Source organism: Embiotoca jacksoni, unplaced genomic scaffold (genome assembly GCF_022577435.1).
Source record: "Embiotoca jacksoni isolate LCO1_2020_lvr unplaced genomic scaffold, fEmbJac1.0.p SCAF_32, whole genome shotgun sequence".
NCBI lineage: Eukaryota > Metazoa > Chordata > Actinopteri > Embiotocidae > Embiotoca > Embiotoca jacksoni.
In genome coordinates, this window is record NW_027185384.1 from 1348848 (window position 1) to 1362861 (window position 14014).

Below are 14014 nucleotides of genomic sequence, written 5' to 3' on the forward strand. Positions count from 1 at the left end.
GTTTTAAATGAGTGATCGCAGCCCAGTAGAAACTCAACCAGGCATCCTGTTGGAAATGCACCACAGTAACAGGCATACTGCAGGGCTTTTATAACGGTGCGGTACAGAGATTGAAGTGATAAAAGTAGTTGGAAGAGATGTGCATATTTTGCTCAGATTACAATTTGCAATTCTTTACTGGTTAGTGGTACTATCTTCAGTTTGCATAAAGGAGTTGCGTCATATTGTTCCAGCCAATAAAATGAAGAATTTAGTCGAAAATGTGGCACTGAAAAACTAAAGTAGGCTGCTGTGTACAGATGAGGGAAAATAAATGACACGCTAGATCGAGATAAATGTTCTGTGTTGATACTGAGAGACTGAATGAATCAATAAAAAGGAACGAGGAAACTTTTTCTGGTAATAAAAAGGTCCAAGAAATTCTTAAAATTTGCCAAATGAATTAAAAAAGAAAATTTTGTGGGTTAAAAACTGACATCTCATTATTTCCACTGACAGGTTTTCCCTGGAAATGTCTTACTCGTGACTCACGACTTCACTCTAGTCTCAGCGAAATTGACTCAGTCAGATTTTCCAGACTGGAAACAATGTGAGGAACAATTTGTGGCAGCTACTCTCGTATCAGATAGACGGCTAAGAAATGAGAAAAAAGAAAAAAAAACACTAGAATAATGACCCCATCACATAAAAATATATATATATTTTTTTATTGTACTCCAGTTTCTTAGCTTAAACGGATGAAATGTAGACTCATATATTTTCATAGACGTTATGATGACCTTCACCCCCTCCCTCCCCTCCCTCCCCCTTTGCAGACCTAAAACAGCCTTGGTGTACAACTGCACGACCGGCGGCATCAACCCGTTCCACTGGGGAGAGATCGGTAGGTGCACCGTTTGTTGTCTTGTTCAAAGGTAAATAGAAAGCCGTCACTGCAGGAGGATATTTATAGAGCCGTTTTGTCTGCGTCTGCCGGCATCCCGCAAGAATTGTCATCTCACTTTGCTTTCATCATCACAAACCAATACTCAGGAGTTGTGACATAATATCCCCGTGATGTAGTTCGGATGTGGTGTTTGAGGCTGCGGGTGGAGAGCAGCTGCCACCTGCTGGACAGAAGCAGAAGATGGAGTTAAAACACATCGGCGGCACTGAATGACGCGCGTTTGACCGTTCATGAGCAGGTTCCATAAACTTCACTCGATTCTCAGGACTTTGGTAAAACTGGGTTTCAATAAGAAACAAGCAACTTTGTTTTTTCAAAAGCAAATTAGTTTGTTTTTTTCCCCGCATTAAACCATGTAGGGATTTTAGTTCAGGGGATTCCCCCCCCCACACACAACTTCAGACAATAAATACTGTTTTCATAAAGTTTTATTATAGATTAGATGGATATAAATATTTGAGGTTTTGCAATATTGTAATCTAACAGTTGTAACATTTTTCTGTTAATGTAAATGTTAATTGAATTACATTAAACTGCCATTGATGACTTGTCTGACCCATACTTTTACTAACCTAATAATCATCAAATGAATGGCCTTTTTATCTCTGCTGACTCAACAATTGACGGATTATTTCAGCTCTGCATGAAAAAGAAATTAAAATGACCCGAATTCATAATTGCACAACATACAAGTATAAAACTTCTCCACTAAAAGCTCAAACTTGCTGTATTTACATCGTAACTTCAGTTTAAAAATGTGCTGCACGTTCATGCTACATTTAATGTCACGTCCTCGTCCTTCTCCACAAACACGATGCATCACACGGCTGAATTGAATTGAAGCTCCGCGTCGTCCTGAATCGATAGAGCACTTATTCTGAGGTCACGACAGAAGCGGTGGGATTCCACATCAAGAGTAAAAACTCTGTTTCCACCCAGAAGATGCGGGATGGCAGTATGGCAGGGGACCCTCAGATTAACAAACATGCTCCCGTCACCAGGGAAATATCTACCAGATGGCTCGTGGCGGGATTAGGTCTCATCCCTGCGACTGGCTGTTATAAAAGAAGAGCTGTGTACTCCAGTCTCGCCGGCGTCGATGAGAGCCTGAGATGAAGCTGATGCAGTCGCCCTCTCTGAGAATATAGTTTTCCCGAATATGAAATTTAGAGAATGACTGAAGGACGATGATGTAGCTGCATGTCGCTCACAAAGAATTACGGGGTACTCGACTCGAGACCTGTTTTTTCACGACCGTCCCAGACCTCGGGGAGCACCTCAAGGTTAGCGGCGGTGCTGTCAACCGGGTTGCAAGGAGTCGGGCCACAGCTGGCTGTCGCCTCGCATCTGGTCATCTCGGCCTCTGCAACCACCACAGATCTGTTGCCACGGAAACACGCCGCACAGGCCCCAGTTTGCGTGCTTTGTGTGATGTAATGTCTGTAATCACATGGCTGCTTCACACAGCTATGGATGGCCGCTGCAGGATTTCTGGGAGGATGGGGAGGAGGAGGAGGAGGAGGAGGGGCAGTGGGGGGGAATCATTGAGTGGCCGCTTGCTGCCCGATATTCCCCCGAGAACCAGAGCTGAAAATCGTGCAATGATTAAAACCAGCCGTGGTTCCTGGAACTCATGATCCTCGTAGAGAAACCACAATCCGTGTGTGTTCACCTGTTTGATTGCTTCTGTTTTTATGGACGTGGAGAACAGGGTTTATGTTCGGTGGCTTTAAAGGAGCTTTTGCTTTATTTATTTTTTCCGTTGCATCCTCACTTTTCTGCTGACTTTTAAAGCACTGCTGTGCCCAATTTAGCCCGTTTTGCCCGTACATTTGAGTCACAGAGTTTACCATGGGATTATCTGAAAAGAGGAAGAGACTTTAAACAACCATCTGAGACTTACAATCGTCTGGATTTTTTTTTTTTAAATTACACAAAAAAAAAATCTGTCTACTGCATGGTTTAAAAACAAACCAAGCAAAGGCTGGATGCTAAAAAATGACACGTCTCCTGAACCGAAAGTTAGTGTTTTAAAGAGCATGGAGACGTGTCAGAAATTAGTTGAAAATCTTATTGACGGCACAGACGTAGTGTATTTTCGTTCTGATTGTTCGAAGAGTCTCCAAAACCCGGTCAACCATCTGAAATTTGCAGAGCACCACGTGATGTCGTCCTTCAAGAGGAACCCCTTGGAGCAGGCTTTCCGCAGGCCCAACGCCAACATCACCTCCAACTACCTGATCAACCAGTACTGGATCCTGGTCAGCCACAAGTTCCCCGCCCTCATCTACGACCTCTTCCTGCGTCTGTCCGGACAGAAGCCCCAGTAAGACCCGCCGCCATCTGTCCCAACTACTAATTTAAAAAAAAAAATAATAATAATAATTATAAAGTTGGACTGTGTTGTAATCTGCATCCCTCTGTTGCTGCAGGATGATGCGCATCTTCAATCGTCTGCACAAGGCCATCGGCCTGCTGGAGTACTTCAGCAGCCAGGACTGGGAGTGGAACTCCGAGAACATGAGCATGCTGATGAGCCAGCTAACACCCGACGACAGGAAGGTACATCATCCACGTACACGCTGCCAATTTGCGGCAAATTGCACGTCTTCTCGGGTTACTGTGAGGAACCTGATGCTTTTCATCTGTCACGTTATAATTAAAGTACCTCAGATGTTCTGAATGATTATAATCTCCTCTTCACGTTCACACTGAAAATATAGTGGCGGAAAATAGACATTAGTAAAGTACTTAAGTGGATGTAGTTTAAGTGCAAGTGGCTCGAAATTCTGCTTATCTAGTTATTTTTATAGTTGGTTTTTTTTGCCTTTTTAAAGCCCATTTATATTTCTAACCAACTACATTTCACAGGTATCTTTATTTTGCAGATTGAGACTCCTCATTCAAAGTATCTGATCTGCATTGTAAATTATAATTTTCTACAGATTAAGTTAACAAGCGTATTAAAATTGTCTGCACTGACCAAACACACACAATTACCTTTATGTAAATACAACAGAATGCAGCAAAGTAGTGAAGAAATTTCCCCTCAGGGATTAATAAAGTGTATAAAATCAAAAAAAAATAAATAACTCAAACAGCAAACGGTCTCTTTAAGCAGCCGCTATGCTTTGATAGTTTTAGTACATTTTAGAAACAATACTACTTTTAGTCAAAAGAAAATTTGAATGCACCACTTTTCTACTTCTGCATGTAAAGGATCCGAGTACTTGTTTGCTTCCGTTATTTATATGTTGGAGAGAGCAGCACTGACTGGGACTGTAATGTGATAAATGGCAGCCTGTTGCGCCACCTAGTGAGAGCGAACGGGACCTCACTTTCACTTGCAGCGGCTCTTTGTTTGTCTTTAGTCTCAACATCTCTCCACCTATCTTGCAGACGTTTAACTTTGACGTGCGCCAGCTGAACTGGCCGGAGTACATCGAGAACTACTGCATCGGCACCAAGAAGTACGTCCTGAACGAAGACATGTCTGACATTCCCGCTGCCAGGCAGCACCTGAGGAAGTGAGTCAACAGCACGACGCAACAGAAACACATCATTAGAGTCCGTGTAGACTGCCAAACAAATGTAACATTTTAAGCAAATTAAATGAATTTAAGTTGAGTGGTTTTGACAGAAACACCAGACTTTCACTTATTTAAAATGTATCTTAACTGCCTTTTTTTTGTTATTGAAAGCAACACTGAATGGGTTTCTTTTGGGTTTTTATAGATGGTATAAACTACGATTTACTCGGAGACGAGTTCTAGTTTCCATAGACAAAGGAAATGCCATAAAATAACTTATATTTATTACTTCTCTTAACACAAAAACATCTATCTGACCAAGTTGAGGAGGCAGCACTGCCTTTAGAAAACGAGGAAAAATGGCTAAACATCTCCTAACAATACAAAAATGGTGTTGAGGATCCATCATATAACTGAACTGTATTCATAAAATGCCTTGCGTGTAATCTCGTGTACATTTTTAAACTTTACTGTAAAGACTTGAGTACAGACATTCTATGTTTTATCAGTGCCTCTGTTTTTATACCCTCTACCTTTTTGTTTTCCATCTCATTCCTCCTCCTCCTCCTCCTCCTCCACCTCTTCCTCCTCTCCAGACTGAGGAACATCCGCTACACCTTCAACACTCTTTTGGTAGTTTTTATCTGGAGGGTGTTTATCGCCCGCTCCCAGATGGCCAGAAACATCTGGTACTTTGTGGTCAGCCTCTGTTTCAAGTTCCTCTCCTACTTCCGCGCATCCAGCACCTTAACCAACTGAGTCCTCCTCACCGCCTCACCCCAGAGACAGCAGCCCCTCGCCTTTTTTTTTTTTTTTTTTTTTTTTTAAAAGCCGTCAGCAGGAAACATAACATCAGAGACTCCGACATCTGCTGAAGACACTCCGGAAATCCTTCTTAGTGTGGACAAGCAGGGCTCTCTACAGGTGGGGGCAGCTGTTGAGTGAAGCACTCAGAAGGGAGATAAAGGGAGGAAAAAATAAGAGGTCTACTAGCCATGAATTATTTGTTTTGTTTGGAAATCTGTCATCAGTTTGTACACTGTTCAGTCACCAAAACCCCGTCCAAGAAAAAGTGTTGTCGTTCATTTTGTACCTACTGTTTTCTTCTCAAAGTGGCCAATTATATATGCAACAATAAGCCTTTTGTGTGACTTCCACTTTTCTTTTTCTTTTTTCCACCCTCTTGAATTTCTGTACATTGCCTTTGCCTTGTGATTATTTTTTTTTGTTGTTGTTGTTGGTTTTTTTGGGGGGGTTTTCATACTTGAAATCTGGCAGTGTGTCAGTGGAGGACAATTTCTACAAGATCATTTTGGTTCTGTGTTTTTTTACTGTGGGCATCTCCGATTCCTCTCTAATACGCAGGTGATTTGGATATCCGTGTGTCTTGCATCATGTGTATCTACTGCCTTTTAAACATCTCACGCACACACACACACACACACACACACACACACGTGCGCACAAAAAAACTCACCGGTGGCTCGGTTTCGTGGCCGATCCAGATTACCAAGACGAGTATTAAAGCTAAAATCCGACCACACGATCACAGAAACCTACAGATCTGCCACCTTTCCTGCTGTTGAGGTTGTCGCTCATTTACGAATGAGGAAGCCAGTATGTCTTTGAACATAGACCTTGTTTGTTTGAATGCTCATCCACTTTTTGCCTGTTTGTACAGCAGTTTGTACTGAAACTAAGTTTACTACTTTTACATCTTTATACTTGCGTCGAAGGCTAGTCCGACTCTGTGGTAGACCTTGGCAGTGTAGTATATATAAATATGTGTACATCAGAGTGAAGTTTATTTGTATAGCCCAGCATATACTGTACAATGTTTCCCATGTTCCTAACAAAGATTTCCAAGATAAAACCCCCAAAACTTTAGCACATTCGGGAAAGACATTTCAGAGAAATCCCCCCCCCTTCTCCTCCGTCAGCTGGGGGTGTATTAGGAGCCATAGTGGGAAAATTACAAATTAAATGTATGTTCTAATACTTGGAAAAGCCAAATGAAGGATTAAAATATATCGTGCTAATGAAGTCCAGCCAAAATGGAAAAGTCCAAGGAATGGGTCCAGTTAAACTAGTCCAATATGAAGCTCAATGCTGGGGTCCAAGTAGTGTCTCATAGCCAGACCTACTTCTAATGCTCTGGCTTGTTTGTATTTCTTTAAACCAAACTCAATTGTTTTGTGGCAAAGATAGGCTCAGTGATGGCAAACTCATAAAATAGTCTTGTTTTGGTGAAATTGGCATAAAAATGGCTCGGGACCAAGCAGGCCTGCCTTATTGAACGCTCGGCGGTTGTTCCCCGCCAGGGAGCAATCGTTACCGCCGGTTCCAATATAAAGCTGAGCGTCATCTGCACAGGACAATTCACGCCCCAGTTGCAAATGACTCCCCAACGCAATAAAAAGAGAAAATGAGTGGACTGAGTGCAGAGCCATGAGGGACCCCACAGCGAGCAGAATGGACACCTGTAATTTATTCAATAGACCAGACCTGAACCACAGTGCTAGGTTAGGGACTAGACACGTGGTTAAGACCCTCCTGGCATTACATCCTTGACCCCAGTTTTGGAAATAAATCTGTAAATAAATGAACATTATTCTTATAAACTACCAAAAAAACTTGTATTTGACTGTTGAGTTCTTTGCTTGAGTGTCTTCACAGGACCACAGAGCTTCCCACAGAGTCTACCAAAAGTATTAAGTGTGACAGGCGAGTTGGATTTTTACTAAACAAACAAGAAAACTGTGTACAGTATTGTGTATATGTTGCAAGGCTTGACTGAGTCAACAAAAATACGTAACGGTGATGAACCTTTTATTGGAGGGGGAAAAAAGGGACAAAACAAAAATGTTTATGCAAAGCCCTCGTCTGGTGTAACCATGGTAACTGTCCTCTTAATTACGGACGGGGATAATCAACCAAAATGTGTGCATCGGTACAAGGCCAGCATGATGAAGCGGTGTCGTCAGCTCGTTCTCAAAGACCTACAGGGCTACTTTAACGGTGTCGGTCTGGTTTGCTCCTCCTGTGTTTGACAGCGAAACCTTAACTGTTTGCTGACTAAGTGCAGAGCACTGTTGGTGTGAACCCCTCCTCCCAGGCTGGAGCTACTGTTATAACCAATGACTTCATCTTATTTCTGGTGTCATTTGCAAAAATGTTGGACCACCTGTATTCCCTGCTCTGACAACACTTCAAAGTCTGCTTGGCAAAACTGAAATAAACTAGAAAAGGAAAAAAAAAAAAGAAAAGTGTGCTGCAGTCTGTTAAACTGCTGACTTGTGATTTCAGGGTGGAAGAGGAGGAAATGGAAAGCAACGGTACCTACAGCTCACAAAGTCCTGGAAAATCCCTTTCAGACATCAGTATGATGTCTTTTGTTTCTTTATCTTTTCAGAGACCCTCGTGATGTCTGCAGGATTATCTGAGCTCTGGCTTTGAGCTCCAAATTTATGGCAAAAAAGCATACGTTTAAAAACTGGAACAAAGTGCTTAAAAGTTTGCCTTCTTTTTTTTTTGAATACCATTTAGTGCAGATTTCCCAACTTAATGATGATGCTTAATATCTGGCTCATGCAGTACAGTTTCAGATACTTTATTTTGGAAAAGGACAGTGCAATATTCTCTACTTATGTAATTTCATAATTGACCTTCTCCCCCTGCCAGCTCAATCATCATTTTCAAACTTGACTGGCATCATTTCATGGTTTAACTGATTGAAAACTCATCTGATTGTTGTTCTTACTTTATTGAAGAATCAGCTTTTTCCCGCACTAATTCTGCTAAACAAAACAGCAGCGACAATGACCTCTTTAATTTATACTTTAATATAGGAGGAAAAACAAAACAATCTGCTTCTACAGAAAATGGAACAAAGAAGTTGTAACATGGCTACCATCACAGGCAGTAAGACTGAAATGAGGTTTGAAAAACACATTTGTGACTGCAGTGACGGAGCACAGTTTCTTTTAAGCGCAATAGTCAGTTTGACCAATTTTCAGTAGAAAAACACAATTTCATGACACGGTAACCATAGCAGTTAAAAAAAACAACGTAATAAATTAAATAAATAAAGTCGAGATATCGTGTGATGGACTGAATTAAATCCTCTGTCCCGCTGGGATCTAAAAGCTTCATTATTTGTCAGGTCGCGTCTTCCCCGTTGAACCACACAGGAGGAGGAATCGGCAGTCGGATGGTCGCCGACGAGCAGCTACTCCTGAGGGCCGTCGTCGGCCAGCAGAGGAGTCGGGTGATTGTTCACGTTATTCATCTGGTCGTGTGGCTGCACGTCCTGGGAACAACAGATTCAGTGCAGGTGCAAAGTGTGTCAGACCTTCAGAGTGCTTTCACTCGGAGTCAGAGGCAGTTGCTTCTGCGAGACTCACCTCTCCGAGCCTGTAGACTCCGATTTTGAGGCGACAGCAGATGACGTCAAAACAGAAGCCAACGAGGCTGTGAAGCATACCTTTAAAGAGAGAGAGAGAAGTCGACTCCAGATTAAATAACTTTACCTAAAATAAATCCTTCATGCAGCATATTTACGTATTTAAATCCCCACCCGTTAGCTAGACTCTCTATATACCTTACTTGTATGTATCCTATGTAAAAATATGTATCTGTTCTGCCTGTGTTAAACGAAAAAAAATAAATGTATAACTTGCAGGTAGAAGCAGATTTACCCGTCGTGGAGAATATTCCCCCGATTATGCCACACAGTCGCACCAGGAACTGCCACAGTGGCATGTGCTGCTCGCTGACCGTCACCATCAGGGAGCTGGTGTCATACTTGACGAAGATGCCCGAGACGCCGTGACTGCCGGCTGCGTGGTTTATCACCCGCTCCTTGGGGAAAAAAAAAGACAAGCCCTTATTTATTTATTTTTTTACTTGCTTCCAATTTGGTGTCACAAAGATCGGCTTTTTCTCACTCGTTCGGTCACGGAGAACTGATGCGTGTCTGCAGCTATCTTGTACGTGTTCAGTCTGGTGGGCACCACTGTAATGAAGTACTGGAACATCTGGTTATCTGCGGTGGAAGAATACGAGAGAAAAGATTTGACATCAATTTCAGAGAGGGACAGTCTACTGGAAGTAAACTGCAGCTGTGGAAACAGACTTGTCATGCAAAAAAATGTCATCAAAAAACATCTCTTTAATTCTGTAGTCATCTCTATTGAAATGTTGCGTGGCAGTAAACCTCGCCATCGTGCGTTTCGTCCTCCGAATTGCAGTAACTTACTGTTACGGGTGATTTTCTCTGTGCCGTCCAGAGGATTGATGATGCCCGGTATCTCCTCTCCAAAAGATAAATGGTCTATTCGGTGGGAGAAGTTGTATGCTGTAATGCAAAAATGAGAGGACGCCAGGGTTCAATCAGGGCCGCGGAGAGTCACTGTAAGTGCTCTCGGTCAAACTGGAGCGATGCTGCTGGATTTCATGGGAATAATCCATCAGTTGAAACCTTTTTCTTTTTTTAAAGGGCAAAACTGAGCAATTTTGCGAGGATGCCTAACATTTCAAACGTGAAACATTTAACGGCATAAAATCTCTCGTAAATGTGATGATTGTTCCATTCATTCCCTGTGAAAGATTTAAGCAATATACGGCTGAGACCCCCCCCCCCCCCCCCCCCCGCTTCCCCCGTAATTGAGCAATACCTTATGAAGCGGAGACAAAATAATGTTACCTGCTCTAAGTGCAGATTGGAAAAGACTTTGTAAGCATGATTAGAAGAAAAACAACAACTTTTGAACTCACTCTCGTGGCTCACGAAAGCTGCGATGTGTGCGTGGCCCTGTGGATGGTGGATGGGCCTGGAAAAGACAAAAGTTAAAGAAACGGCTCCTGTGTAGCGATGCCAGTTTTTTTTTTCCCTACACGGCTGAATCATGGGAAGGAAATTGAACGACCTCTGGCTGTATCTGTCGGGCGCCTTTGTGAATGTTCAGTTTCTTACTTTCCCACTGTGATGTGAAGGTTTCCTGCCACCTTATTGACGTAGACGTGTCCATGTATCCTGCAGGCGTGGAGCGGCTCCATAGAAGCACCCTCCCTGTAAACAACACGGTGGAGCATAGACCTTGTTTAATAAAGGTTTACGTAATGTACATGGACGAGACGCAGCACGGAGGGCGGCGCTGACTTCTGTGCCAATATTCTTGGCTTTTTATAAAATAAATGGGAAACCGGTCACAAAAGAGAAACATTTGTTTGCATGCGTGAGACTGACCGTGGTGGCAGAGCAGTCGGAGCTCCTTTGAGGACAGTTTTGTAAAGGACTTCCTGCAGCGCGTGTTCCTCTCTCAGCCTGTTCTGTATGAGAAGCAACGTCCTGGAGGACGAATGACAAGTTGCAAAACTGTTATTTGCTCGAAGCGTTGCTGCTTTGTGTGTAGAAGCTACGACAGGAATGAAGTAATCCCAGATTTCTTCACGGCCATCGAACACCTGCACACCCGGACCGCAACTTTCAAAAGCTTCATCAGAAGAAATCTGGTTTGACTACATCTGTAATTACGGATTCCACCTTTCCTACATAGTTTTAAAATATTTAATACACAAAACCAGCGTTTCCTTTTCAATAAGCTTCTCAAGGTTTATGACCTTTTAAATATACTATTTGCAATTTAATCACGAAAAAGAAAAATGAATGTGCATGACACAAAATGCTCAAAGCCTTAAAGGGATAGTTCGTATTTTTTTTGAAGTGGTGTTGCAGGAGGTGCTCATCCATACTCAATAATTCCCAGTTTGCAACGCGGCGGTGGTGTTTTAACACGTTGGCTCAAAGCCGAACTTAAAGTCACACAATAACGCAAACAAGAAACAAACAATGAAGGCTAACTCACCTTTGCCACAGTCTCTGTTGTGGAGTCAGTTCAAAAATAACCTGCTCAAACACACAAACAGGAGGGTGGCACCTGAGACAGACGGCACCTCAAAATGCCAGAGAGAGAACTAACTTGAATGCTTCTGTGTTTTAACAGTTCAATTAAATCAATTAGAATTAAATATGACTTCATGTTTGGAGACTTCACTCACGGGCTCGTACTGCAGGCCCCTGGATGTGATCATAGTCTCAGCCAGGTCCAGAATATCTGCGCCGACATCTGCCATCAGAGACATAAAATACACGTCACCATGGTATTAACATATTTACATCTATAATACACGTGATTGAGTAACTTCTCTGCGTTGATGACAACAACAAAAAAAACAAAAAAAAGTGGGATACTCACGCTGGCATTTCATGGCGACTGTAATGTCAATGTTTATTCTCAGTTTGCTGAAATAAAACAAGAAAAAAAGAAAAGAAGACTGTAGCTATGAAGAAAATGTAACGTGCATTCAAATCCGTATGAAGTCACAATAAATGAGCATTCAATAAGTTACCTGGAAAAATCCTTGTCAACTGCATACTCATACTTCATCCAAGTATCTCGATAAACAAAGAACTCTAAGATGGCCAGAAGTGCCATGGCACAAAAAGCTATGAGTGACACTGTGGACGGGAAACAGGAGCAGAGAGGGTTACCTTTCTATCATCTAACCCGTTTGTTTTCTTTTCGGGGTTTGTTTGTTTTCCAGACTTCCTCACCTGTTCCTCCGGATGCTGACGTCTCCACGTAGCTCTCCGACACTTTGGGGAAGGCGTCCAGCTCCTTCACCAGGCTCAGGGCTTTCTTCCTGGACAGGCGCCTCATCTTCAGGTTCGGGGCTGCTCTCCACCTCCTCCATCACAAATGAAAACACAGTTCATGTGACAGTTTGGATTGTATTCACAACACAAGCACGTAGGGCTGCTTATATACTGATTCTTCAGTAGCAATAATTTAATTATGTCATATATGATTATATATCAGTCAGGGGATTTTAATATTTATATACTTTTCCTTGTAATGGAGTATTTTTGCTTCAATGTATTGGATCTTTTATTTTGGTAAAGGATCTGAATATGTCTTCTACCACTGTGAATGCCAACTAATATGAAAATATCTCTCTATATAAATATATATATATTTAGCCGCAGAGAAACGGAAGAAAATTTTAAAAAAAAAAATAAAAAAGAAAAGATACGTTTTGTATACTGTACAGTCAATATTGAGGGTGACAGATGTTCTTCAAGTCGTAAACAGACAATACAGGTGTTGTATGAAGTGAAGATACCGACCACAGCCTTTATCATTTATCTTACCTCTGTTACCATCTAGTCAGACGTTAAATCGCGCTACAGCGTCCTGGAAGTCGCACTCCGCCGGCTGACCGCTGTCTACATAATATCTGGATTGCAGTACAACGTCCATGATGCAAACACACACAGGGGGCAGGAGCGCTTTCTTCCTTCGGTGCGTCGTGACGTCAGCGGGCGTGCAAAGCGTGCGCGTCCTACACAGCGTGAGCGAGCAGTTTCGCTCTTCGGTCAGGAGGTGGCGCTTCAACACTAAAATGTAATTCCGTGGCGTCACTTTATTGATTTTAAAAACAGCAAATGTATAATAAATATATATATTTATTTTTGATAGATAGATAGATAGATAGATAGATAGATAGATAGATAGATAGATAGATAGATAGATAGATAGATAGATAGATAGATAGATAATGCAGTATCAGCACAGTAATAAAACTAATTAAATTACAAGATCATGTAAATAAAGTGCGAGCTTATATAGCAGTGTTACATAGCATAAACTTGTCAATAATTAGTCAACAAGCTGCTGGGATAATGGTGGTTTGGTTGCATTGCTGTGATGTTTACCTTGGCCGTTATGAATATGTACATTTACCTTTTTGATGTCTTGTAATTATAGCTGAAAGTACTGTCTCCTTATGTCTACAAAAATAGTTATTGAAGTTTTTTTTAAAGTTTCAAAGCTATTTGAAAGCTACTTTTTACTCTATTTTTTTGTGGAAACGCATTATAGCTGACTACATATAGACCTAGAAGTTTACAGTGTGCTCCACATATTAAAGGTTAATGCTTACAAGCCCATTCATAGTGTATAACAGTGTTTTTATGTCACTAATTCTTTCAAACTTGCTTGCTTTATGACTATTTACATTTTAAATGAACATTAATGGAATGACGTCAGACTGTTCTATTTTATTATAACATTACAGCTTACTTTCACTTTTTATATTTTTGTCTGAAAGTGCTGTAAATCATCCCTCTTTGCAATGCCTATTATGGCAAGTAAGTCTATTACGCCTTGTTCTTTAGAGAAGTTGTCCATAGCCATCCATCAGCAGTAACTCTAACCCATCTTAAGAGGCACTAACCGCCACTCACAGGTGATAATTAACTTCCAGGAGGAGTGTTTACATGCATGCTGTGCATCTGCACACCAGACAGGAAGTTCCACTGCTCACACTGTGGGCGAAGAAAAACCTAATGTGAAGACATGATTATAATCTACTGCAAACAAGTGGTGCTGGCTGTGATTATCAGCCTGCGGACAACGGAGATGTTTACATCTTGCTGAAGCCGACAAAAAATAAATAAATAAATAAAATAATGCAC

General features: G+C 41.7%; 2 protein-coding genes across 3 annotated transcripts in view; one reads left to right on the plus strand and one right to left on the minus strand.

The window, feature by feature from the left end:
• Positions 1-7810, plus strand: part of LOC138207589 (fatty acyl-CoA reductase 1) — a 49377-nt gene extending 41567 nt beyond the window's left edge. The window contains exons 8-12 of the mRNA XM_069164932.1: positions 816-883; positions 3101-3272; positions 3379-3508; positions 4346-4473; positions 5073-7810. Coding sequence (XP_069021033.1) covers positions 816-883; positions 3101-3272; positions 3379-3508; positions 4346-4473; positions 5073-5235 — 661 coding nt within the window. The 3' untranslated portion in view covers positions 5236-7810. The remainder of the gene's footprint in view (positions 1-815; positions 884-3100; positions 3273-3378; positions 3509-4345; positions 4474-5072) is intronic.
• A 439-nt stretch (positions 7811-8249) lies between these two features.
• On the minus strand, positions 8250-12818 carry LOC138207607 (endoplasmic reticulum-Golgi intermediate compartment protein 2-like). 2 transcript variants are annotated; one of them, XM_069164959.1, is made up of 14 exons: positions 12689-12818; positions 12092-12225; positions 11887-11995; positions 11733-11779; positions 11536-11603; positions 11343-11383; positions 10724-10825; positions 10451-10546; positions 10252-10307; positions 9734-9832; positions 9423-9520; positions 9174-9336; positions 8880-8959; positions 8252-8785 (listed from the first exon to the last, which is right to left on the minus strand). In XM_069164959.1, the coding sequence occupies exons 2-14, from the start codon at positions 12195-12197 to the stop codon at positions 8705-8707; spliced, it is 1146 nt and encodes a 381-aa protein (XP_069021060.1). In that variant the 5' UTR covers positions 12198-12225; positions 12689-12818; the 3' UTR covers positions 8252-8704. The 2 variants fall into 2 exon arrangements, with proteins under 2 accessions (XP_069021061.1, XP_069021060.1); XM_069164960.1 differs by lacking the exon at positions 11887-11995 and having other exon boundaries at positions 8250-8785.
• Positions 12819-14014: the final 1196 nt, after the last annotated feature.

Bases quoted from the DNA above. Each gene is read 5' to 3' on its own strand.
- LOC138207607 (XM_069164959.1), bottom strand. From the start codon at position 12,197: ATGAGGCGCCTGTCCAGGAAGAAAGCCCTGAGCCTGGTGAAGGAGCTG. The intron at 11,384-11,535 runs GTGAGTGAAGTC...GTGTTTGAGCAG, and splicing joins GGGGCCTGCAGTACGAGCCC to GTTATTTTTGAACTGACTCC. The intron at 10,308-10,450 runs GTAAGAAACTGA...TGTCTTTTCCAG, and splicing joins CTTCACATCACAGTGGGAAA to GCCCATCCACCATCCACAGG.